At 36.9% G+C, this 25668-nt stretch overlaps 1 protein-coding gene across 1 annotated transcript in view; it reads right to left on the minus strand.

The window, feature by feature from the left end:
• The window catches only part of CARNMT1 (carnosine N-methyltransferase 1), a 49365-nt gene that overhangs the window by 15294 nt on the left and 8403 nt on the right, over nucleotides 1-25668 (minus strand). Inside the window, exons 2-6 of the mRNA XM_090274180.1 lie at nucleotides 24757-24952; nucleotides 23809-23972; nucleotides 5785-5925; nucleotides 4870-5048; nucleotides 2855-2968 (exon numbers count right to left, since the gene is read on the minus strand). Of these exons, the coding sequence (XP_090130306.1) occupies nucleotides 2855-2968; nucleotides 4870-5048; nucleotides 5785-5925; nucleotides 23809-23972; nucleotides 24757-24952 (794 nt within the window). The remainder of the gene's footprint in view (nucleotides 1-2854; nucleotides 2969-4869; nucleotides 5049-5784; nucleotides 5926-23808; nucleotides 23973-24756; nucleotides 24953-25668) is intronic.

The following is a 25668-nucleotide window of genomic DNA, read 5'->3' on the forward strand; positions in this document are numbered from 1 at the left end:
GAGTAATCTTAGGGAGAAAAATCAGTATTCAAGGAAAATCACAATGATCAGTGGCAGACTGTAAAGTAGGGCAGCTAACCGTCTTAAAAGTTTCTTCTCATTTAAAAAATGGTTTCACTTGAAAATTAAACCATATCTGTGATATCACCAAAGAGATTCAAGTTGCAGGCAAGTAGAATGTCAAGTGCCTTGCAACTGTATGTCTTCCCAATAAGACAGTCTTACAGATTTAGAGACTTTTTTGTTGGTTATGTTACATAAATTAACATGTGTTTTCTGTTTTCAAAGGGCATAAGCCTATGACCGCATTACCTGAGTGATTGTCTGTACACATAAGCCTCACTTAATCCTCTCTGCAGCGCTGCCTCCGGAGACTCAACAGTTTGGCTGAACTAAATGGCTGAGTTGGTGAAGAATGGGGTGGTCTGTGGGCTTCACTTTAAAACTGAATTCTCTTTTCTATCCTAATGGCTTGGACAGAAAGGGCCCAGAGGTCTGAGAGGGGGGAAACAGAAACTATTTCCCTCAGCCCAAACTAAATAAAATGGGCAAAAGGGTTTTGGACAGGAGAGATGTGCCTAGCACACCTTCCTCCAAAGAAGCCCTTTTTTTTTTTTTTTTTTTCTCCTAATGTGGAACATTGAAAAATTAATCCCTGCCTTTTGCCACCTAGTAGTTATGGATTGAATGATGCTTTTTAACCCTTTTTGCCAAATCTGTTGCCCCCAGAACACAACAAGGATGCCAGCCTGCTAAACCAAGCACGCCGTTGTCCGGAGACAGCCAACTGACCTGGAGTCTGCACGATCCTTCCCCATGTGGGAAGGCCACCCTCCCCTCCACACCCCCACTCTTATTAGGGATTTCTGGACCCAAGGCTAGGTAGGACGACGACCATGTCCAGCTTGAAGCAGCTAGAGGAGCTTGAGACCTTCGCCCATTGTCCTTTACAAGATTACAAAGGGTCTTAATATCTGAGAGGGAGGGATAGTTATTTTTTACGAACCATGGGTATGGACTTGGGGGGGGATGCTGGGGGAGGGAGATACTGGGTGGAGGGGAGTAAAGGGGAAAATATTGGAACTACTGTAACAGCATAATCAATAAAATATATTTAAAAAAAAAAAAAAAAAAAAAAAAGAATGGCTATTACCAAAAGACAAGAAATGACAAGTGTTGCCAAGAATGTGGAGAAAAGAAAACCCTTGTGCATCGCAGTTGGGGAATGTAAGTTGGTGTAGCCACTATCGAAAACAGTATGAAGCTTCCTCAAAAAAATATGGTCCAGTAATTCCACTTCTGGGTATTTAACTGAAGAAAACAAAAATATTAACTGGAAAAGATATATGCATCCCCATGTTCATTACAGCATTATTTATAATAGCTAAGATTTGAAAACAATCTAAGTGTGTATTGATGGATGAATGGATAAAAAGTTGTGCCCTGGCTGGTGTGGCTCAGTGGATTGAGCAATGGTCTGTGAACCGAAGGGTCGCTGGTTAGGGTCCCAGTCAGGGCACATGTCTGGGGTGCAGGCCAGGTCCCCAGTTGGGGGTGTGGGAGAAGCAACCACACATTGATATTTCTCTCCCTCTCTTTCTCACTCCCTTCCCCTCTCTCTAAAAGTAAATAAATAAAATCTTAAAAAAATAAAAAATATAAGAAGTTGTGGTATATGCTGTATATACAATGGCATATTTACTCAGCCATAATAGAGAATGAAATCTTGCCTCTCGTGATGATATGAATGGACTTTGTGAATATTATTCTAAGTGAAATAAATCAGAAAGAAAGACAAATATAATATGATCTTGCTTATCTTAAGAACAAAAATAAACGACAATATAAAACAAGCTCATAAACACAGAGAACAGATTGGTGGTTGCCAGGGGCAGGGCGGGGGGGGGGGGCGGTTTGCAGACAAAATGGGTATAGGGAATCAAAAGGTATGAAGTTCCATTTATAAAATAAGTCACGGGGATAAAATGTACAGCATGGTGACCATAGTTAATATGCATATTTGAAAGCTGCTAAGAGAATAAATCTTAAAAGTCCTCATCACAAGAAAGAAAAGAACTATACATGATGACAGAGGTTAACTAGATTTATTGTAGTGGTCATTTCAAAATATATATAAATATTGAATTATGTTATACACCTGAAACTAATATAATGTTGTATGCCAATTTATACCTCAATTAAAAAAAAAAAATGAAGCCAAGACACAAGACAGAAGAAAGATCGATCACAAAGGACGCTGTACAAGTCCTGAACAGTTTAGGTTACCAAGAAAGCAAGCCTTTTACAGAGGGGGTCTGACAGGAGTAGATTTCCATGTTGTAAAGATCACTGCTGATAATGTGGAAAACTGAAAGAGGTGCAGAGGGTTGGAGGTAACCTGTGACAAGGTAGTCACAGGAGTTATCGTACCTACTCTTTTCCTAGTATGTACAGTATGTGCACTAGGAGGTTTCCATGGGAGAGAGCGCGCTTTCCCTCAAATGTTTCACTATAGAAAAAGAACACTCTCTTGTTAACAGGACCGATGTCTCCATAAAGTATAGGGTGGGGAAGATGAGATAATGATTATCATCAAGATTAATAATTAGTACTCTGAAATTATGAATGCTGTGAAACTTACCTAGTGTAAATATACAACCTGGGGGCTTCCACTACTTACGGAGGAACTAGCCAGAACTGCAGGAACTGCACCATTAAATAGGATGCAGTCTAGTGGAAAATGCAGGTTTTAAAACATGTATAACCTAATTATAACTTTAGTGAAGATTTGGTATTGTGAAGTGATAACTACTAGATTAATGTGTAAAATCCTAATAAACTCTGAGGGACTTACCTAGATTTATCCAAATTCCACCTGGCTTGAGTATTTTCCATATTGTGTCAATATAATCAATTACATTGTGAGCTGTGTCTATGAAGAAACAGGTAGCAATACAGTCCCAGGTATCTATTCAAGGAAAATCAAATTACTACATTTGTAATGTTATTTTGACTTTTAATTAATTCCATAAATATACCAATTATCTTTTATAGAATATTAACATTAAATTTAACTGTGGGGATATAAAAGCTAAACTCTTCCAATCAACTACTATAATCAAGGTAATCCAATAATCATTTATGATAGTTGGCCATTCATAAGTTTTTATTAATTTGATAATCAATTTGGAAATCATTTTTGATAACCTATATCACTATATATTATCTTTACCAAATGATACTAAGTTTCACTTATAATTTATTCAATTGCTTTCATTAAAAATAAGTGAAGATGAAATAACAGTCAATTGGATTTTAAATTGATTTCAACCAATGTTAACTACCAACTCTGAAAGGTTTCAGAAAGAGTGCACTGCACGCCTATACTTTCTTTATAAGTTTTGCTCTTAGAATGACCTTCCCTGGTATCTATATGAGGAGGGGACTCCAAAAAAACCCTGGCATTATCTTCTGGAAGGGATAATTGCCCTTGTAGAAGCCCTTGTAGTACAAGCTTCCCCTGCTAGTGAGTGTTCTAGGAACCCATCTCTATCAGTGTACCAGCTGGCATTGTTGTGAGAGGCTGCAGTGAATTATTTTTGAAGACTGCCCATTTCATGATGGGTGATTTACATGCACTCCTGCCCACACCACACTGAATGTTTAAGAGTTTTTGACCCAAACCCCCATGCCCCCCATGCCCCCCCTCCCCATTCACCGATCTCACCCGAAATTAAATTTTTTTTTTGTTTCCTGGGATGAAAAAAGTCCTCAAAGGGAAACATTTTGCAGATGTGGAAGAGGTGAAACAAAAAACGGCAGAAGCACTAAAAGGCATCAAAATCGAAGAGTTCAAAAACTGTTTTGAGCAGTGGCAAAAATGTATCGATAGGTGTATTGCATCAAATGGATAGTACTTTGAAGGTGGCTGAAGTTTAAACATGTAAGAATAAATATACAATTTTTTATAGTTTTTTTTGAGTCCCCCCTCATATAAAACAGCAGTCCCTCCCCAGTCCTCCCCAGTCTCTCACCATCCCCTTTATCCTGTCTTCATTTTCTTCCACACAGTACTAATCTGTTATTGCCTCCCTCTCCCTACAGGAATGTATGACCTCCCTATGTACAGGGACTTTGTTTTGCTCACTGCTCTTTGCAATGACTAGAACATATCTGCCACTTAACAAGTATACAACAAGTATCTGTTAAATGAATGCTTTGCTGACCCCTCAGCTTTTTATTCTTCCTTTCACTGCCAACACCTCTCTCCCCTCTCCCCCTTACCATGTCCCTTTCTTCAATGTCTAGCACAAATCTCTTCATTCATTTACCAGGCTGAAGTCCAAACTTCACAGTCTGATATAAAGATCCTCCACAATCAGGATCTGACCTACTTCTCTAGCCAGATCTCTCCCATTAAATCTCCAAACCCACCTCCCGTACCCCTTCCAGTCAGGCTGTTCTGTCACCCCCAGTTACCTTATCCATTCATATCTATGTACCTCTACCTACCTGGAATGCCACTCCTCCTTATCCTTCAAGTCACAGCCTCTATGCAGAGAACTAACTCCATTCTCACACTAATCTACTACTTTTATTGCATTCATTACTCATTTGGACTTTGTTTACATATTGTCTTATATTAATAGGCCCAACAGATTCTAAATTTCTTAATTGTGAGATCTTATACTTCTTTGTATTTTCCAACATTGCCTTATACATCACCTTTAAAACACTCTAAATTATCACTAAAGTACACCTTATATTCTGCCATCCAAATGAATGACCAAATCTTAGGCTTAGTATAAAATTAGCTCATGAGACTTAGAATAAAGGGTAAGACCTTTAAAATGCTTGCTTTAGACTTACTGCATTCTGAGTATATCTCCTGAAAATCTCCTGCTGTCATAGAAAAGTTAGAACCGGGAGGAAGACTGTGGGGGTCAACATCAGGGAAAAAGATAGGTCGAATCTGATCAGCTGACCTCCGGTTATTGCTAAACTGATGGATCCAGGGATAAAGTTTGTATTTATTGATTTCAGAACATCTGCAAAATATGAGCATAAAATTCAGTGTTAACTAAATATTTTACCAAGAAAATCTCCTTTAAACACTAAAATATATTGTTTGACTACAGATTTAATTTTTTTTTAAATGCTATGGGTTTTGATACCTATTTTAATTATTCTGTACAACTTTCTCCTTTTTACCCTTCTATCAACCCCTAATTCATACGGCCACCAAGACCACATATTATTTAAACAGGCAGCTATTTATTTTTTCTCTAACACACCTCTTCTGACTTTAAAAATAACAACTCTTTTCCACTACTTACTAAAAGAGGCCACAGAAGTTCTGAGAGATCTTTCCAACTGAGTCATGTGAGCTTACTTGGCCATTTAATAAGAATTTGATTAATGAAAAAGATATGATTGCTACATTGTACTCTTCTCAAAGAAACAAAAGGGTGAAGAAGTTTAAGAAACAATGAGAAAATACTCATTCCTGTATCATACTTAGTCCTGAGATTCACACAGAAATCATTTCCGTTTCATAGAATACCAAGTCACTTTCTAAAGTGACTAACCCATCTTGACAAATTTCTGTTAAGTAGGCAACTGATTAAAGTGGTAATTATATAACCAATTTAATATAAGAAATATTTATGGTATATATCATAATTAAGTACTATGTGCTTATCTTCAAATTCTGAATTGTTCAAAAATAGGTAAGTCAATCTGATTTGAGAAATTACTATTTCTAGCAAAAAGTAAATTAAATACCTGTTGAGTACAAAGTTGGAAGAAAAGAGCATAAAAAAACTCCATTCATTTCCTTGACAAGCATAACCTAGCATAGCTATTTCCCAGGCCAGTCTTCCTAGTCCAGCACCAGGTACCAGAATATTTACTTTAGAAGGATCCCTGAAATGAAATAAGGCAATTATGTCCAACCCCTTAAAGGAAAAAGAAAAAAGAAAAAAAGGACAAAATCCACATTAACAACTAAAAACTAATATTTAATAATAAGGTCACTCAGGGCTCTTGACTACTTAAAATTGAGAAATACTTCTAAATATCTATGAAAAATAAAGGCATAAGAAATTATCGTATGTTCAGATATCAGATGAGGGTTTTATCCCCCAAATATTAGTTTTCAGAAAAAATGTAATCACCTTATATCTGGAGACTTATGAAGACACTCATGTTCCTAGTAGCTGTCATCTGAACAACTGTCTTAGGAAGACAAATTATCCCAAAGGGATCCCAATACATACAAAGAGATTTAACAAAATTATTTTTATCATGAGACAATAAACAATTTTACTTCTAAATTCTATATCTAATATGATGGTTTATGTAACCAGAGTGAATATATATAAACTTTAATGTGTCATGTATATCTTTAAAATCTTATATTTCAGTTGGCAAAAGATTTTGGAGGGGGGATATTCTCATGGGAAAATGGGGAACTGACTTCTAATTGAGTATATACAATAGCAAATATTATCACACCAAACCAGAAGAACATAACTAAACTATTCTCCACTTATTTGCATTACTCTACCACCAATTACCTTTGCTATAATATTCACCATTCCACTTTAAAACTGCTAAAAATTAGCCTTAACAAAGCACGAATCTTTCTCAGGACTTCTGGCAAATAATTATAACCCTAAGGAAACCAAAATGGTATACTTACAGAAAACCAAAGAAAAATGTGTACAATCAGCTGCCATGTCAATTAAAAAGGAATTTCTCTATTTATATGTTCCCCAAATTTAGTTCAAAGTCAAATCAGATTTCCAAATCTAGTCCCATGTATAATTTCTTTTTATCTTTAAACTACATGATCTTTAAGTCTAGTGTGGTACAAAGAGCAGTAATGCTGTTTACTACTAGACCCACAGGATAACCTTTGCATTTCCCACTTTGAAATAAAAAACAAACAGAACTCTGGGGCTTTTGAAAATTCAGTCTAGAAATATAATAATATGGGAATTTGCTGAGGGTCATTCAGTCTTAAATATTTACATATGAAACATGTATTTGTAGAAAAACCTTAACAAAGTTTATTTAGTTTCACTGTTGAATTTCACATATATAATATGGCATAAACCAAAATTTGTTAGAAATGATTTCTGACAAAGAGGCTTATTATGATTAGTAAGACATCCTTTAATCCTTGTCATGGACAAACTAATTCCAAGGTGCCATGTTAACAGTTTTCACTATAATAAAATAGAATGCTTTCTCCTCATTCCAGATAATACACAGGTGTGTGCACATGTACGTATGTGAACACTTAAATTTTTAATGAAGAGGGCATATCTTCAGTCCTACCTATCGGTTATCTAACAAAAATATCCAAAATTTTAATATTACAACATGAAAAACTCCTAACTGTAGAACTCTGCACTACCCCTTGTATAAAGGACCTGCCAATGTGGCACCCCTCCCAGCCCTCTCCCTCACCCATTTTCCACTCCCTCCCAGACCCACCCAAACAAACCCTTACTCTTGGGAATTACCTCTTCTTTTCAGTTCCGATTTGCCCAATCAAAAAAACAAAAACAAAAACAATAAAGATAAAAAAATAAAAATGTAAAAGGATTTGAAAGTAAATCAAGTACTTAAATGATTATTAGTGATTATCTGATGATCTGCATAAAAATTACCATGCAGAACTTGGGTGAGTCTCAACAGCATTATTCTGGGTGAAAAAGCAAATTTCAGTGACAAATACTCTCTCTGATTCCACTTATAGGACATTCTCAGGAAGACAAAACTGTAGTGACTAATAAGCATTTACCACAGGTTAAGGGTGGGGGAAGCGTGTTACTACAAAGGGAAACTTGAGGGTTTTTTGAGAGGTAATCAAACTGTCCTGTATCCTGTCAGTAGTGGTGGTTACATAAACCCACACATGCTAAATTTCATAGCACTCTACACCAAGAAAAGTAAATTTTACTGTATATTAATTAAGACCTAAAATACAGAAATTAGAAACTATGCTAATCTTAAGGGAAGTTTTTTATTAATAATGGTACCAACAATTATTTTAATTGAAGGAAAGTTAACTTATGGCTGCTATTATGAAATTCATCCTAACTAATGAAGGCCATAGAACTCTCTACCTCTATCTTGTGGCAGAAGGTTTCTATATAAACTGCTATTAATTGACTGTCATCAAGCCATGGAATGCAGAATATATCAAGGCTCTATATTAAGCTTTAGCAGAGATTATAGACCTAGCAATTACTTATATGATAAAAAAAAAAACAAAAAAAAAAAACAGTGGGCATATAAAAGGATACACATTAAAACAAACTCTCCAGAGTTGAAAAATGATCAACAAACAATGAACGGGAGAAACAGAAATTTTTCCCCCTAATTCCTTGTTCTTAGATTGTTTTTCATTGGGTCTTTATAGAAAGGATATTAACAGCATAATAAAACGTCCCTCTAATTATAATGTATATGAAACTAAGGCACTCTAAAGTTTCTGCTATGGATCCTTATAAAGTCCTAGGACATTTCTATGAAGGCATTTCTGTGGAGAACAAGAGAAATATAAATCTAAGTACAGACCTTTATGGTGAGCTAACTTAAAAAAGAGGAAGAAGCATATATGTGGCTCAATAATCAAATGTTGCCTGACTCTTAGCAAACACAGGCAAGCAAATTTACCTCATTATTAAGATCCAAATATGGAGAAGCAGTGTATTTAGCACAAAGGTAACACCTCTGGATAATAGTGGGAAAAGTTTAACAGTTTATTCCATACAAGCAAGAATAGAGGGTACATTTTTAAGGACACAACTGAGAACCTTGTGTGTCTGAACAAGCCATGGATCACGTTTGTACCACCCTTTGTGCGCCAACTATTTTACCAGCAGTAAATGCTCTCTCAAGACATTTCCTTTATTGTACATAACAGTAATTTTTGCATTGCAGTTGCAGATGAGCAAATTCCAACACAAAAAATACTTCCTCTTGTGTGAACGTGACACTAAGCTGACCCCTGGTGGTAGGAGTGTGCACTACCTTCAAGCATCAAAAGTGTTGTTAGAGCAATTTTCTCGCCGTCAAATATTGTGAAAACCACTAATCACTTGTGGCTGGCTATTGAACACTTAAAATGTGTCTAGTTCCAATTGAGATGTGCTGAAAGTTAACATAATGCCAGATTTCAAAGACTTAGTTGAAAAAAGGAATGTAAACTATCTCATTAATACTCTTGTATACTCATTATAAGTTGAAATATTTTTTCATATACTGGGTTATTAAAGTATATTATTAATTTCACCTATTTCTATTTATCTGTTTATGTAGCTACTAGAAAGTTTAAAATAACATCTGTGGTTTGAATTATAATTCTAATGACCAGAGTTGGTCCATACAGAGAAATCATAAAAACGTAATTATGAGCAAAAAACAATTGTGAAATGATACCATAAACATACAGAAAAATAAATGTTTATACTGTTTAGGGCAGCAATTTCAACTGGGGTGCCACAAGAATTTTAAAAACATGCAACACCCAACTATTTAGTCAGTCAGGGGCACCAACCTCTTCAAATAAAATATGACCACAGCCAACACAATAGCCATCGAGTGTGAATGAATCAAAATCATCCCTCTTTTTTTGTCATGTCAGCAAAAAGTATACATTTTGGTGTGCTGCAGAGTTTTAGTAATAGTTTATGTGTGCTATGAGATGAAAAAGGTTGGAAATCGCTGGTTTAGGAGGTATATGATACAGTTAGCATACGAAGGTAAGATTAGAGGAACAACTTCATGTTGTTATTCCTGGAGAGAAATGTGCTCTATATATGATTTGAGGGCAGTTTCAACTGTATCTCTAATGTTTCTTTTAAAAAATACAAAATGTTTTGAAGTAAATACAAAAAAATGTCAAGTTTAACAGAGCTAGTTGTTGAAGTATTTTTTATTCAAAGTAGAAAATGAGTTAGAAATCAGGATTAGTGTCTAGCCCCTTCAAAAATATGGTTCCAATTTACCTCTTACTCCCAACAAAAACTCTACCTGTCAAACAACTTCTCACCAATTCCATAAAACACTTTCTCACCTTAATCTTTAGAGCTTCTACACACCCACAGAAACTCAGTTTAAAGTATCACCTTATCTATGAAGTCTTTTCCGAATAGCCCAGGGAAATCTTGAACTCATTTCTCGATGCTTTCAGTACTTCATTCACACCTCTATTATAGTTCATATTTCAAGTTCTTCACTTTGCTTCTTTCATGTAATACAGGGATTACAACTGTGACCCACAGCTGGTCATCTGTTTTTGTAAATAAGGTTCGGTTGGAGCACAGCCATGCCCATTCATATACGTATTGTATATGGCTGCATTCCCATGACAAGAGAGCTGAGTAGTCCCCATACATCACATGGCCTACAAAGCCTAAAATATTTACTAGCTGGCACTTCACTTCCAGTTTTTTATTATAATTTTAAAACTAATATCCTTGACATAACTAATTTCCACAAGCAGGAGTATATCTGAAGAAAACGTCTCCAAAATTGAGTTGCATCTGATTTTCCTTACATATTATCAAGTTGCTTGCATAAAATTTTACTAATTTATTCCATCAGCAACATGTGTTTCCTCGTACCTTTCAGTAAGTTACATAACTTCTAATCTCTGCAATGTACTAAGTGAAAAATAGCAGCTTTGTGATTTTTATATTTGCATTTTCTTATGAGATTGAGCATCTTATACTTTTCCTGTGAATTGTATACTTACACTATTTTTCTACTAAAATATTAGTCTTGAATTATTACTCTAGGTTTGTAAGCACTTGAATTCTTTTTTAAAAATATTTTTTATTTATTGATTTTACAGAGAAAGAAAGAAAGAGAAAGAAACATCAATTTGTTGTTACACTTATTCATGCATTCACCGGCTGATTCTTGTATGTGCCCTGACCAGGGATCAAACCCACAACCTTGGCGAATCGGGACAATGCTCTACCTAACTGAGCTACCTGGCCAGGGCCACCACTTGAGTTCTTGAATTGTATGAGCTTGAGATCTAGATTTGAAAGAAATCAGAAATATATACCTGTCTTTGGTCTAAGAGGGCTGTCAGGATGAGGGAGAAATCTATTTTCAGTCTCTATGCTACTCATGTTATTTTGTCATTCGACATTTCCTCCATTTTCTCTTTGAAAATGCTTTCTGTAAGCTAAAAAAATTCTTTCATAAATAACTTATATTTCTTATTTTAATGTAAGTGAAAAATGCCTTTTTAAAGCTCAGCATATTTTTCCTAATGCCCAACTATTTTAAAAAATAATAAGTTCTACAGTCAATAGTATACCGATATCTTAAGAGTGTCAGAATAGATTAAAAGGCAAAGACATAACAGATTTTCCTCCCACAAACAAAACGTCACTTCAAATTCTTCTAAAATAGAATGAATTAATAAAATTAAGACTTTCAGTTTTCAAGATTTCCATCCAGCAGTTTTCTAGAATTTGTAAGAGAACATGAACCTATATGGTCGTGAACTGTCATTTCAGATAGGACTCAAATTTAATAATCTTTCCTCAGCAACCAGTACTAAATTCTTAAGCGAATAACTAGTGAAGTGTCTGGCATTCAGCACAATTAAAATAGCATTTACTTATATAATAAATAGACCACAATACAAATATCAATCTGTGACTTCAAAGTTGCTTGTGCTTGTAGACCTGAGCATTTAAAAAACCTAAATAGGAACAAATTGGACAAACCGGACAAATTGATAAGACAAATGTGTTTTCATAGAAAAAATATTTTAATGATACAAGTATAGTTAATTCTATACATATTTAAGCAAATTATCTTTTATAGACAGCTCAGTTAGAAAGGCCTGTATTCAAATTTCACATAGAAAAGAACACAATCAAAAGGCTATCTGACATAAATGAGTCAATCCAGCCTGAGTGTAAAAACATCGAATGCTTGCTGTAGCACAAACAGGATCCTAGAAATTGATCTAAGACCCAAACTTGACCAGGATTTACCTAAAATCAACCTGGATTCTGAAGGGCTATAATTATGTCCCTTTACCAAGACTTGGGTTCTACTTTTCATGGAAAAGTTATGACTTTAATATGGATACAGACTTTACTGTGTTTTATTAGCTTTATCTTTCCCCCCCCTTTTAGAGAGAAGGAAGGGAGGGAGAAAGAGAGAAACATGAATATGAGGGAGAAACATTAATCGGTTGCCTCTCACATGCAACCCAACCGCGGTACAAACCTGCAACCCTAGGCTTGTGCCCTGACCAGAAATCGAACTGGCAACCTTTTGCTATGCAGGATGACGCCCAACCAATTGAGCTACACCAGTCAAAGCTTTATAAAATTTTTTTGATAGCTCATCTTATCTCCTATAAGCAAACCAATCTAAATTAAACATGCAAAACAAATAACATAAGAAGAAATGTATAATTTCCCCATTAGTTTCAAGAATGGCAAAACAAGTTTGATAAGTATTTTGGCACACTTCAAGTTTAGAAATTCCTGTCCACGTTTATAACATTGATTACTTCCAGGGAAGGGATATGAGTGACTAGGTAACAGTTATGGGATAGACTTGATATCCTTTGAAACCTTTAAAATTTTGAATCCTGTGAAATGTTTTACTTCACAACCTACTTTTCAGAAACAAAGATATTTTGAATTTTGAAAGATACCTGGACTTTATGTTCACAGAAGCTATTAAACGACTGCCTATTATTTTATAGAGCAGAGCACTGAATATACACATTGAGAGCATCAACTAGTAACTTTAAAAAGATAAATACTCTTTGGAAGCAACAATACTTATAAAAGTTTCTGGAACTTAAAACATGTAAAAAAACTAAAAAATAAGGAAATTTAAGAGATTAGGTCATAATTTCTAATAGCTATACAATATTTAATGTAGAGACCATTCATAAAAATTAATAAAAGAGGAGACTTCCGGCCAAGATGGAGACCTAGACAAACATGCTGCATCTCCCTCCACAACTAAGAACGAATACAACTACCTCAAAACTAGAGACAACCAGAAGTTCCAGAAAATCTAGCTGTGTAGAAGTCCAACAAACAAAGATATAAAGAAGAAATACTCATCCAGACAGGTAGGAGGGGCAGAGCTGGGGCGGAGAGGATGCAGTGTGGTGGTGGCAGCGGCAGGCCAGTGGAAAGCAGAGTCAAACATTTAAAAAGTCGGGAGGAACACCCGGGGAGCACTCCCAGCACCAGACCAGCTCACGGTCCCAGCACTAGCGAAAATCAAGCCTCATTGCTTCTAACTGTGGAAACCAGTGAGGATTGGGAGGAGGAAGAAACCGCTGGTCTCTCAGCAGAGTCTGCTTATTTAAAGGGCCCCCACAGTCATAGTATATCCGCAGACCACCCACCCTGGGAACGACAGCCAGGGCAACAACTAGAGAGGTGCCAGTCCCATATGGAAGTGGGAGAAATGCCTGGAAAGGGGGCAAGTGCTGAGCAAGCTGCACTATTCCCCCTCAGGCCCCTCCCCCATACAGCACCACAACTCTGGTGAAATGGGTCGCCCAGTACTGGCAAATACCTAAGTCTCCGCCCCTTACAACGTAACACGTGTTGACAGCTCTACCTAAGACACAGAAGCAAACAAACACAGGAGCCTGTCAAGATGAGGAGACAGAAGAATGGCCCAAAAGGGGGAATGGATCAAGGTTCCAGTGGGAGAACTAAGCGATGAGGAGAGAGCCAACCTCACAGACGGAGAGTTCAAAACACCGGTGATGAAGATGCTCACAGGCTTGAGAGATATGCTTGAGTATGGCAAACGCATAAGGGAAGACGTGAAGGCTATGCTAAATGAAATGAAGGAAAAGCCACACAAAACCAATGGCGAAGGAAAGAAAACCAGGGTTCAAATCAATGATTTGGAACATAAAGAAGAAATAAACAGTCAACCAGTACAGAATGAGGAAACAAGAATTGAAAAAAATGAGGAGGCTGAGGAACCTCTGGGACAACTTTAAACATTCCAACGTCCAAACCATATGGGTGCCAGAAGGAGAAGAGGAAGAGCAAGAAAGTAAAGCTTATGTGAAAAAACAATGAAGGAAAACTCGCCAAATTTGGTGAAGGAAATACATTTAAGTCCAGAAAGCACAGAGTCCCAAACAAGCTAGACCCAAAAAGGACCACACCAAAACACATCATAATTAAAAGGCCAAAGGTTCAAGATAAAGAGAGAATCTTAAAAGCAGCAAGAGAAAAGCAGAGTTACCTACAAAGGGGTGCCTATAAGACTGTCAGCTGACTTCTCAAAAGAAACTGCAGGCAAGAAGGGACTGGCAAGAAGTATTCAAGATGATGAAAAGCAAGGACTTAACCAAGATTACTCTATCCAGCAAAGCTATCATTTAGAATGGAAGGGCAGATGAAGTGCTTCCCAGACAAGGTAAAGTTAAAGGAGTTCATTATAACCAAGCCATTATTATATGAAATGTCAAAGGGACGTAGGAAAAAGATCAACATTATGAACATTAACATGACAACAAACTCACAACTATCAACAACTGAATCTAAAAAACAAAAACAAAACCCAACTAAGTAAACCAGACTAGGAACAGAATCATAGGTATGGGGATCAGTTGGAGGGTTATCAGCTGGGAGGGAGAAGGGGAAGAAATGGGGAAATGGTGCAGGGATTAAGAAGCATAATTGGTTGGTACAAAATAGACAGGGGGAAGTTAAGAATAATATAGGAAAGGGTGAAGCCAAAGAACTTATATGCACGACCCATGGACATGAACTAAGGTGGGTGGGATTGCTGGAGGGAAGGGACGGGGGGTACTGGGCAAAGGAGAACAAAGGGGGAAAAAGTGGGACAACTGTTAACAGTATAATCAATAAAATACTTTTAAAATGTCAGTAAATTATTACATATATTACTCCTGAATATTGTACATTAGATATCTGGACACAAAGAAATAAATAGTGTCTGATAAAATGACTATAATAATAATAAATTCAACTGTGCTTCCAACATTACTCATTTACAGAACTGTTTCTGGGTCTCACACTCAGAACACTCAACATCTGATAAAGAAATATTTATAGAACTGAAAATCAGTTAAGTGCCATAACTGTCATCAACAATGGAATAAAAATAATGAAAGCTTTAAGTGATACAGGAATCATAAGTATGAAATAAATCTATTATCCCTTCAACTGTGTGTTTAGAAGGTAATTATACCACAGAATATCAAAAAAATACTAGCAATAAGCAGAAAGACAGTGGGTCATTTTTATGATACTTATTCAGCTAAAAAAAATCTACATGATATATAGACATAGTTATTCAAATAAGGTGGATTAGCAGCCATTTCATGTAAAAGGCTGGCGAAAAAACAAGAAAACCTCAAACCTATCCTTTGCAAATGACAATACCAACAGACCAATGGTTTCCTATAAACACAATAGATAGTTCATTTACTGTTGAAGAAGGAAATGTATATGTGCCTTGAGTCTCAGTATTTCTTTATATTGCAAAGATTTCCTATTGCCCTACTGCAGGAAAGATGCTAAAATCATAGTGCATGAAGTAAAAGGTGCGAACGCAGATGAAAACTTAGAACCTATATCCTTTTCTAGAAAGCAACAATATTACAACATTGTCATATTTCTAGATGCAAGGGTTATAGACAAAATTTTCTTAAGTAATTGAAGCAGTTAATACATGCTTTTTCTGGTTGTATTATTTATTTCTTTTTCTACTGCTTCTTTACATACAATGTCTGACTTTCAATCAAAAAACTATGAGACATGTGCCCTGACTGGTGTGGCTCAGTTGGTTGGGGATCACCCCACAAAGTGATCCAGTTTGATTCCCAGTCAAGGTGTGTGTGAAAGTCAGACAATCAATGGTTTCTCTCCCTTTCTCCCTCTTCTCCCCTCTAAAAATAAATAAAATCTTTTTTTAAATTATGAAACATGCAAAGAAGCAAAAAATATAAGCCACTGTTGTAAGAGAAAGACTTCAACAGAGCTGACCCACAAAAAGCACATATTGTTAGAATTTGATTATCAGAGATTTTAAAATAACTTTTAAAATGTTAAATAAAGTACAAAAAAGGGAGATCACATGTCCAGGTAAAAAATTTCAGCACAGAGAGAATGCACACAAATTGAGAAAATATATGTATATACTAAAGTGCTAGAATTTTTAAAAATGTGACATCAGTAATAAAGAAGTCTTTCAATGGGCTAATCAACAGGCTGGAATAATAACTAGTGAAATTCAAGTGAGGCCAATAGAAATTATCCAAACTAAAACAGAAAAGGAGTTAGGAGGCAGGGGCAGTGTGGAAAAGCCACACTGTGAGCAACAATTTCAAACAGTTTAATATACGTATAGGTAATTGGAGTCCCAGAAGAGAAAGAAATAGAGAAAACGGTGGGAGAAATACGTAAGAGATAAGAGCAAAGGATGATTTGGTGATATAGATCCACTCAATCCCAAAAAGCAAAGTAAACCCCAAGCAGGCTAAACACAAAGAAAACTACATCTAGGCTCCTCATATTCAAATTGCTGACAGACAAAGGTGGGGGTGGGGTGGGGGGAATGTGGAGTAACTGCATAATGAGTCCAGGGTTTATTTGGGGTTGATGGAAATGTTTTAGAACGATAGAGAGGCGAAGGATGGATGCACTACCTGTGCATGTACTTAATGCCAGCCACTGAATTATTAACTTTAAAATGGTAACTCCTGTTATATGTATCTCACTTCAGTTTTTTTAATGAGAAAAAAAGATACAAATATGTAATTCTTAATACAAAAAAAGATATAAAATGTCCCTTAAACATATGAAAATGTTCAACTTCACTCATACAAGAAATACAAAATAATATTATGTCAATATACGATTTCCCACCCATTAATTAGACTGGCAAAAGTTCAAATGCTTAATAATATAGTATATTTGGGAAGGCTGTGAGAAAACAGGCACTTTCATACATTGTTAGTAGGAAAACAAAACCTATATAAAGATATGTGGCTATAATTGTGACAGACAGATAGTAAAGTGGCCCGCACCTCCTGGTGTTCATGCCTTTTTATAATCCTCTCCCTCTGAATGTGTGTGGGACCTATGAACTGCTTCTAACAAACACATGTCACTCCTGTAATTTTGTTACATTATGAAACTCCATTTGGAGGCTGCTTGCTCTAGACTTTCCTTGCTGGCTTGATAAAATGGCCATTTGTAAAAAAACAACAAGACACAGAACTGTGAGGCCTCTATGGTCAGAAGCAAGTTTTTAGCCCACAGTCAACAATAAGCCAGGGTCTAAACCACAGTGAAATGAATTCTGCCACCATGTGTGAGCTTGGAAGTAGACACTTCCACAGCCAAGCCTCTAGATGAGAACACAGCCCAGCAGACCACTTGACTGCAGCCATGTAAGACCTTACACAGAGAACTCAGTCAAGCCTTGCCCAGACTTCTGACCCACAGAAAGTAAAGCAATAAGTGTGTGTTAATTTAAGTTTGTGGTAATTTGATACACAGCCATGGAGAACTTACACATGAAGCAAGCTATACCTTTACCTCTCAGACGCAGCAGTCCCACATCTAAGAATTTACACTAAAGACAACCTCCAACAATACAAATACATATACATAAGGTTATTAATTGTAGCATTATTTATCATCACAAGATATTTCCAACTACTTAAATAACCAAATATAGAGTCTGGCTGAAGTACTCTAAAGCTGTTTTTAAAAATAGTACTGAGGAAGATCTCCATGAACTGATATGTAGCTATTTCTAGTACACATCATTAAGAAAAAAAAAAGTATAAAATATATAGTATGCTACATTTTGTGTAAGAAAAAGGGGTCACTTAACAAACTATTTGCTTACTTTCATAAAAACAAATAGGATAAATAAGAAATTAATGATATTGATTACCTACACAGGGTATGGGATTGGTGTTGAGGGGTGAGATGAGGTATAGAAAGAATAGGGGAGGAAATGACAGTTTTTCTGAGGATCACTTTTTTCCTAGTTTCATCTAGTTGATAGCCCACAAATCAAAAAATGAAATAACAAGAATGGGGTAAGGGGCAAAGACACACCACCTTAGTTTTGAAAGTAAACAGAAACAAATAAACATAAATGTACTGAATTTCAAATAAAAAACATGACCACACTGAGGATGAAGGGGTTGAAGGGGAGCTAATATAAATAAATAGTGAAAAATATTTTTATTAAATACTCTTGGTTTAGGAAGAGAAATAATGGTTAACAAATCCTGAACCTGAACTACTTTGGTTAGTTTTGTTTTTCATAATTGTATGGAGCTAGCAATTCTGAAAAATTTCTTTGTATTACAGGATTGAGTGAAATGTATTGATGTCAGAAGTCAGAGTCAGAACAGAGAATAGGAGAAGCCAAGAAGTAACCCAATGGGGCTGGACTGAATTAGAGGTATCAATATGAGATTATGATTTTAAATATGTGCATTTATGTGTGAATGTTCTATCTTGGAGTTATCAGTATAAATTCATGATTTTGTGTGTGTGTGTGTGTGTGTGTGTGTGTGTGTGTGTGTATTCTGTCCACTGAAAGGCTCAGAAGAAATGACATCTTAACAATGAACATGCCAAGTGCCAGATCCAGATTTCTATAGAACATTCCACAGTAAAAGAAACCAGGTCCTTAAAAAAGTACCCAATTCCAGTACTGAACTAGAAAAGACACAAGAAGGGACTGAAGTATCTTTTAGTGCTAGAAAGTAAGCAAGTGCTAGAGAGAGAGAGAGAGAGAGAGAGAGAGAGAAAGAAAGAGAGAGAGAGAGAGAGAGAGGGAGAGAGGGAGAGAGGGAGAGAGGAAAGAAAAGAAAGGAAGGGAAGGGAAGGGAAGGGGAGGAAAGAGAAGGAAGGAAGGAAGGAAGGAAGGAAGGAAGGAAGGAAGGAAGGAAGGAAGGAAGGAAGGAAGGAAGGAAGGAAGAATAGGGCATGCCATGCCAAAAGGACATAGGAGCCAACTAAGGGACTCCTGCTAGCCAAATCTGAGGCAATTTGAAAATAAATTTTAAAATAAATAGTAATAGATTATAACTACTGAATATAATTGAATAAAATAGGAATCACGAATCCTTCTTGATAATAGTTAAGATACACAGATACAGTAGAATGCTGACTGATAATTGTAATGTTAGAAAATCACCGTTCCAGAGACTTCTGGCCAAGATGGAGGCTTAGACTGACACGCTCTGTCTCCCTCCACAACTAAGGACTAGAACTACTGCAAAACCAGAAATAACCAGAAGTTCCAGAAAATAAAACTACATGGAAGTCCAATGTAGGAAGTTATAAACAAGTGGTGCTTGTCCAAACGGGTAGGAGGGGCAAAACCAGGGCGGAGAGGTCGGGCTGTGCTGTCCGCAGCGGGACTGCAAGATGCCAGGGGAGCAGTCTCGGCAGCAGTTGAGACCGGTCAGATCGCAATTCTAACGCTGGGGAAGGCAGACCCCCACTGCATCGGACTGTGAGGCCCAGAGGGCATGGGAATGGAGGAAGAGGCGCCCGGTCTCTCAGCGGGGAGTAACGGCAGGAATCTATCTTGGACCCCCCCGCCCCCACACAAAGCGCCACAGTGTGGTGAGACACGTCGCTGGGTTGTGACAAGTGCTCAGAACTCTGCACCTGATAGCATAGGTGTGACAGCCTCACCCAAGAAGGAAAGATAAACGAAAATGGTCAGGATGGCAGGAATCATGATTGAAATACCAATTATGCAGCTAACCAAAAAGCAGATACGGGAATTAAGCGACGAACAAATAGAAAATCTTCCTGAGGCTCAGTTCAGAGCTATAGTCATAAGGCAGCTTACAGAATTAACAAAGGAATGAAGGCTAGTCATGCTGAAATGAACGAAAACACATACGAGACAAGTGGTGAGGAAACAAAAACCAGGGATCAAATCAACAAATCGGAACATAGTGCAGAAAGAGACAACAAAAAGAGGAATATGAGGAGAGGTTCAGAAACCTCTGGGACAGCTATAAGCGAATGAACATCTGAATTATAGGGTTGCCAGAAGGTGAAGAACTAGAAATTGAAAAATTACGTGAAAAAATAACGAAGCAGAAGTTCCCTAACTTGGGGAAGGAAATAGACTTACAGGTCCAGGAAGCACAGAGAGTTCCAGAAAAACTGGACCCAGGGAGAACCACACCAAGACACATTATAATCAAAATGTCAAACTTAAAGATAAAGAGAGAATCTTAAAAGCAGCAAGAGAGAAGAAGAGAATTATGTACAAAGGGGTCCCAATTAGACTATCAGCTGACTTCTCAAAGGAGACTCTGCAGGCAAGAAGGGACTGGCAAGAAATATTCAAAGTAATGAAAATCAAAAACCTACAGCCACGAATACTCTATCCAGTGAAGCTGTCATTCAGAATAGAAGGGCAGAGAAGGTGCTTCCAGGACGAAATAAAACTGAAGGAGTTCATCAGATCCAAACCACTGTTATATGAGATGCTAAAGGGACTTGTTTAGAAGGAGGATCAAAACTATGAACATGAAAATGAAAACTATCACAACAACCAATAACAGAAGCTAGGGAATCAAAACAAAGGCAAACTAAGTAGGCAAAGAGAGTGGAAAAAGAATTATAGGTATGGGGAACATATTAGGGGGAGGTCAGCGGGAAGGGGAAGGGGGAAAAGTGAAGGAGATGATGCAGGAATTAAGAAGCATAGTAGGAGGGAATGGAGTAGACAGGAAGAGGTTGAGAAGAACTATATGCACAACCAATGGCATGGACTAAAAGAGGGGGACAACTGGAGGGAGCGGGGGTCACTGGGTGGAGAGGAGCAGAGGGAAAAAAAATTGGGACAACTATAACAGCATAATCAATAAAACATATTTTAAAAAAAGAAAAAGAAAAGAAAATCACCATTCCACAACCATCACAGCACAGGTTAGTTCATGCAAGAATCATCAATGGATAATAATTCCAGGGGGAAGAAAGTCTGAGAAGTAGCAGGATATTAACTGCATTGTCTCAAAGTGTTTCCCTAGAAATTGCTTGTAAGTTGCAAGAGAAGCAGTAACTAAGCAGTGGTGAAACCAAATAACAACTTGACTGACTGATCAAAATTAAAATCATCAATGATGAGCTGACAGACACTGTATGTCTCTGAATGTAGTATCCTGAAAAGGACACATTAATTATGTATTATTATTACTTTGAAAGAGAACATACACTCTAGATCTAGTCATGAAGAAACATCAGTCAATTCAAACTGAGGAATATTCTATCAAGTAATTTCCTTGTAGTCTTCAAAAATGTCAATGTCATTAAAAAAAAAAAAAAAAAAAAAAAAAAAAAAAAGGCAGAGGACCTGTTCCAGATTAAAGGCTAAGACGTGAGATAAGGCCATGTGACACTGAAGCCAGATGCTCTCTATGCTGCTGCTGCTGGCTTTGAAGCTGCAGGAAGGGGCCCTGAGCCACTGGAAGACAGGAATGCAGCTCTACAAGCTGAGAAAAAGCAAGGAAACATATTCAAACCCAGGGTTTCTGGAAGAAGTTCAGCCCTCATGATACTTTGATTTTAGCCCAAGAAAACTGACTTCAAACTTCTGATCTCTAGAACTCTAAGAGAATAAAATGTTGTTTTAACCCCCCCCCCCCAAAAAAAAAGACAAAAGAAAAAGACTAAGGCATTGCAATCAAATGTACCACAATATCCTGGATTGGATTCTAGACTGGAGAGAAAAATGAGCATTCGTCGTCGTCGGCAGCCGTCCGTCTCGAGAGACGATGGTGTAGCTTCTTAAGAGTCTATCTGCACCGCCGAGAATGGCTGTGCAGTCCGACTCGGGAGTGACACGGCATCTGTCTCCTCCCGTGTTGAATCGACATCTTGCGATGACGCTGGAGTGTCCTCTCCAGTGGAGCTGAAGCTACAGAGCCTGGGCAGGGTGATATGGAGGGTCTGCTGTTGCCCATGCAGCAGACCCCCCCTCTCTTCGCAGCTGAAGGGTCCAAGGGAAAGACGGAGTCGATACAGCTTGGGTTCAGGTGCGCCGCAGGAGTTGCCGGTGTTGACTACAACGTCAAACCGCCTTAGGGACTCCGGCTCCGGATTTTCTGTCGGGGTTTACTCCCTTAGCCTTTCCCCTGAAGAGGTATGCCGCAAGGCAGCGGAGGTTTTTTGGAGTCAGAGTTTTCCTTCTCTGATGTACCCTGACTGGAAGATCGAACCAGCGACACTTAGCTCGCAGGCCGACGCTCAATCCACTGAGCTAAACCAGCCAGGGTTAAAATGAGCATTACAAAGGACATAATCAGGATAAGTTATGAAACTTGAATATAGACTGAATTAGAAAACAGTACTGAAGGTTAAATTTCCTTAATGTGGTAACTGTACTGTGTTTATGTAAAAGAATAACATTGTTCTTAAGAACACAGATATAAAGTGGGGGAAGGTAGGAAGGAGGGAAGTAGAAAAAAGAAATTATAAAGCAAAGGTGAAATGTTAAGAATTGATTAAATAAAGAGTATACGGGAGCTCTCTGTACAATTCATAAATCTTATCTGTAATTTTAAAGTTATTTTAAAACAAAAAGTTTTTTTTTAAGAGGAAGAAAATTTCAATACATGTGTACTGAAATTTCTGGAAGGATATACCAAACTTAAAGATGTCAATCATTGAGGAGGGGAAGGAGGTGAGGAAAAGGAAACTGTCTACAAAGACATTTAAATGACAGACTAAATTCTATCCAGTGGTTCTCCTTAAACATATAGTGTCTTAAGTCAGGGGTTCCTAACCTGACATCCACAGACCCAAGGGGTCTTTGGGGAGAATTCACTGGATCTATGAAGGGGATAGGAAAAACAAATTAATTTTAATTTCATTAACCTCTAACTGATACTTTTTCCCCCCAATTATAAATGCAGGCAACGAACAGTAGTAGTTTTAGGAGAACCTGTGACTTTATCAACAATAAAAATCACATTTCCATTTCATATTAGTTAAATACAGAAACACTTGCTGCTAGAAATGAGATACATGATAAAAAGCAGGTTATATCACAAATTAGCTGAGTTTTTGATAACTGTATTTCAAAATAACTGGTTTCTTGGTAATCCGATGTATTTCATCTTATACATTTGTAATTTTTTTTTTTATCCTCAGTCAAGAACAAATTTATTGATTTTCGAGAGAGGGGAAGGGAGTAAGAAAAACATCGGTGTGAGAGAGCAACACAGACAGGCGCGTCTCACACACGCCCCAACCTGCAACCCTGGTATGTGCCCTGACTGGAATGGAACCAGTGACCTTTAACCAATGAGCCACACCGGCCCGGGCTATCTCAGACATCTGTAAATGTTATTTTCATGGGCTTCAGATTGCTCAAGGTTTTCATGACATAAAAAAGTGAAGAATCTCTGCTCTAAGCTATCAATTCCTCATTTGCTTACAACTATGTCATGAGGAAAATTAAGTTTGCAGCTTTTTGCTCTGTCATAAAGCCAATTATAAAAATAAACATTCAATCTAACCCTCTCATTATTTAATTTCTAATTTCCCCTATGTGCTAGAGCAAAAACTATTCACAACATCAACTGCAACCTCACACAAGGCATCTGAGAGCAAATATACCATCACACACACACATAGGCACACAGTAACTATAAAAATTAAACAAGACTAAAATGCCTCACAGAGAAAGTCAGTGCTTACATATCTTAAAGAAATTGGTGAATAACAAGATACTATTTACCATCTCTCTTTTGGAAAATTTTTTAAAATCTCTTTAATGATTGGCTGGTAGCAGGCATCTCTCTCTGCTTTCCCAGTTTCACACCAGTCTCGTACAAACTGTTTCAGTGTGGATTTTAACTTATCCATATCAAATGTAGATGCTGGCATAATCTTTCCATTCCCCTGTTTAAAAAAAAGAAATCAATTACTTCCTGAGAAAAGTACTGAATCTTGAATATGGTTAAACAGACATGCTACTAAGGGACTATATAGAGAGATTAGTGGATAAATCACTGGCCTCTCACCTCAACAGGTTTTGAGTGCAGCTTGAGATCCTAAATGAAAAGTTTGGTGGTCTCACTTTTACCCTCAAAAGATTATGGTCCATTAATCATGAAACCACTATATAATTAAGCAGTCTTTACTCAGGAGAGAACCAGCACTGAGCTGCTATGAAAACGGAACATTCTCTAAGAGAGAGAAAAGTCCCTCCAGGTCATTGATGGGGCAGCATGGAGAGGCTTACAGTGCAGTGGCCCAACTGTATCTATCCTGTGGATACAAAAAGAGGACTTCAGTTTCTATTACTGCCAGTCCCTTGAGATTTATCAGTGAATACAATTTCTTAAAAGGTAACTATCAATAGATACAAGATACTGGAAACAATGAGTTTAGCAAGGGAAATTTATAAAAATTTAAGTCACTGTATGCCAGAACACTATCTGAAAGTGTATAAAAATGCCAACAATTATCTTAATATTTAAAGAAAAAAAATCAGTGAAGAAATTCAGTTTCTGGCATAGTGTTCTATTAAGCCTAATCAAATGACTGAATATACAAACAAAAACATTCTCTGAGTAGAGCAAATGACCTATCTGTGCAAAGTTATAAAAATGAAATCCAGAAAGACCACAAAATGTTGAGTGTAAACTCTAAAATGAAAACAAATGGAACAAGTTTCACATACATTTTCTCCATATTCTTTATTTTCAAACATATGTATGCAATCATTCACAATGGTCAGCAGTATTTCTTGATTATGATCAATGCATTTCCGGATCTTGTCCAAGTGGAGAAGAAACTGAGGAAGTAGCTTCTGTTGATTAGCTGGAAGTGATCGAAATTGTCTTTCCGTTCGGTTCACTCGCTCATGCATACTGGTGCTAAAACATAAAAGGTGTTTTTATAAATGGCAAAAGAATTCTCAGCAGAGAGCAATCTTATTTAAAAGTGTCTTTCTGTATAATTATTTCCTTATAATGATGAATCCTGTGCTGTCACTTACAAACTTCTGGATTCTTAAAGGATATCCACTTAGAAAGTTTTGTATGTTTTCACCTTAACAGAAATTCTCTAAGCAGCCAAACAAAAGATAAGTTGTTTATAACTAATAAGTTAATATCTGCATCAACTAGAAGGCAAGGCGGAGGTAGGGGGTGGGGACTGAAGAGGATTAGTGTGCAATAAGTTTATCTTCATAATTTCAATTTCCAAACTTAAAATTTTCAGCAAAACCAGCTGAATACTTTAGATTTCTTCATCAAGTTACAGAATGCCGCTCTGAAATCACTTTTGAAATGATACAAAATGTGTTTTGAAATTAACAAAGAGCCACCCAAGGTGAATTTTTCAAAATATCATAAAAGATCTTATGTAACACAAAAGTAGTAAACAATTAAAAAGCTTATATCGTTTTAAATAACATTATTCACACTTGGCATTCAAAAAAATTTCCAAATAACTAAAGGTTACATTGGGTACTGCCTGTTTATAAAATCTATAAAGAACATATTTTTAAAAGTTAAATATTACGTTCACAATGAAATGTCATTTTACTTCACCCAGATGGGCAAAATTTAAAAGCCTGTCTATCTGAAAT

Source organism: Furipterus horrens, unplaced genomic scaffold, assembly GCF_987537825.1.
Source record: "Furipterus horrens unplaced genomic scaffold, mFurHor1.1.pri manual_scaffold_4, whole genome shotgun sequence".
NCBI lineage: Eukaryota > Metazoa > Chordata > Mammalia > Chiroptera > Furipteridae > Furipterus > Furipterus horrens.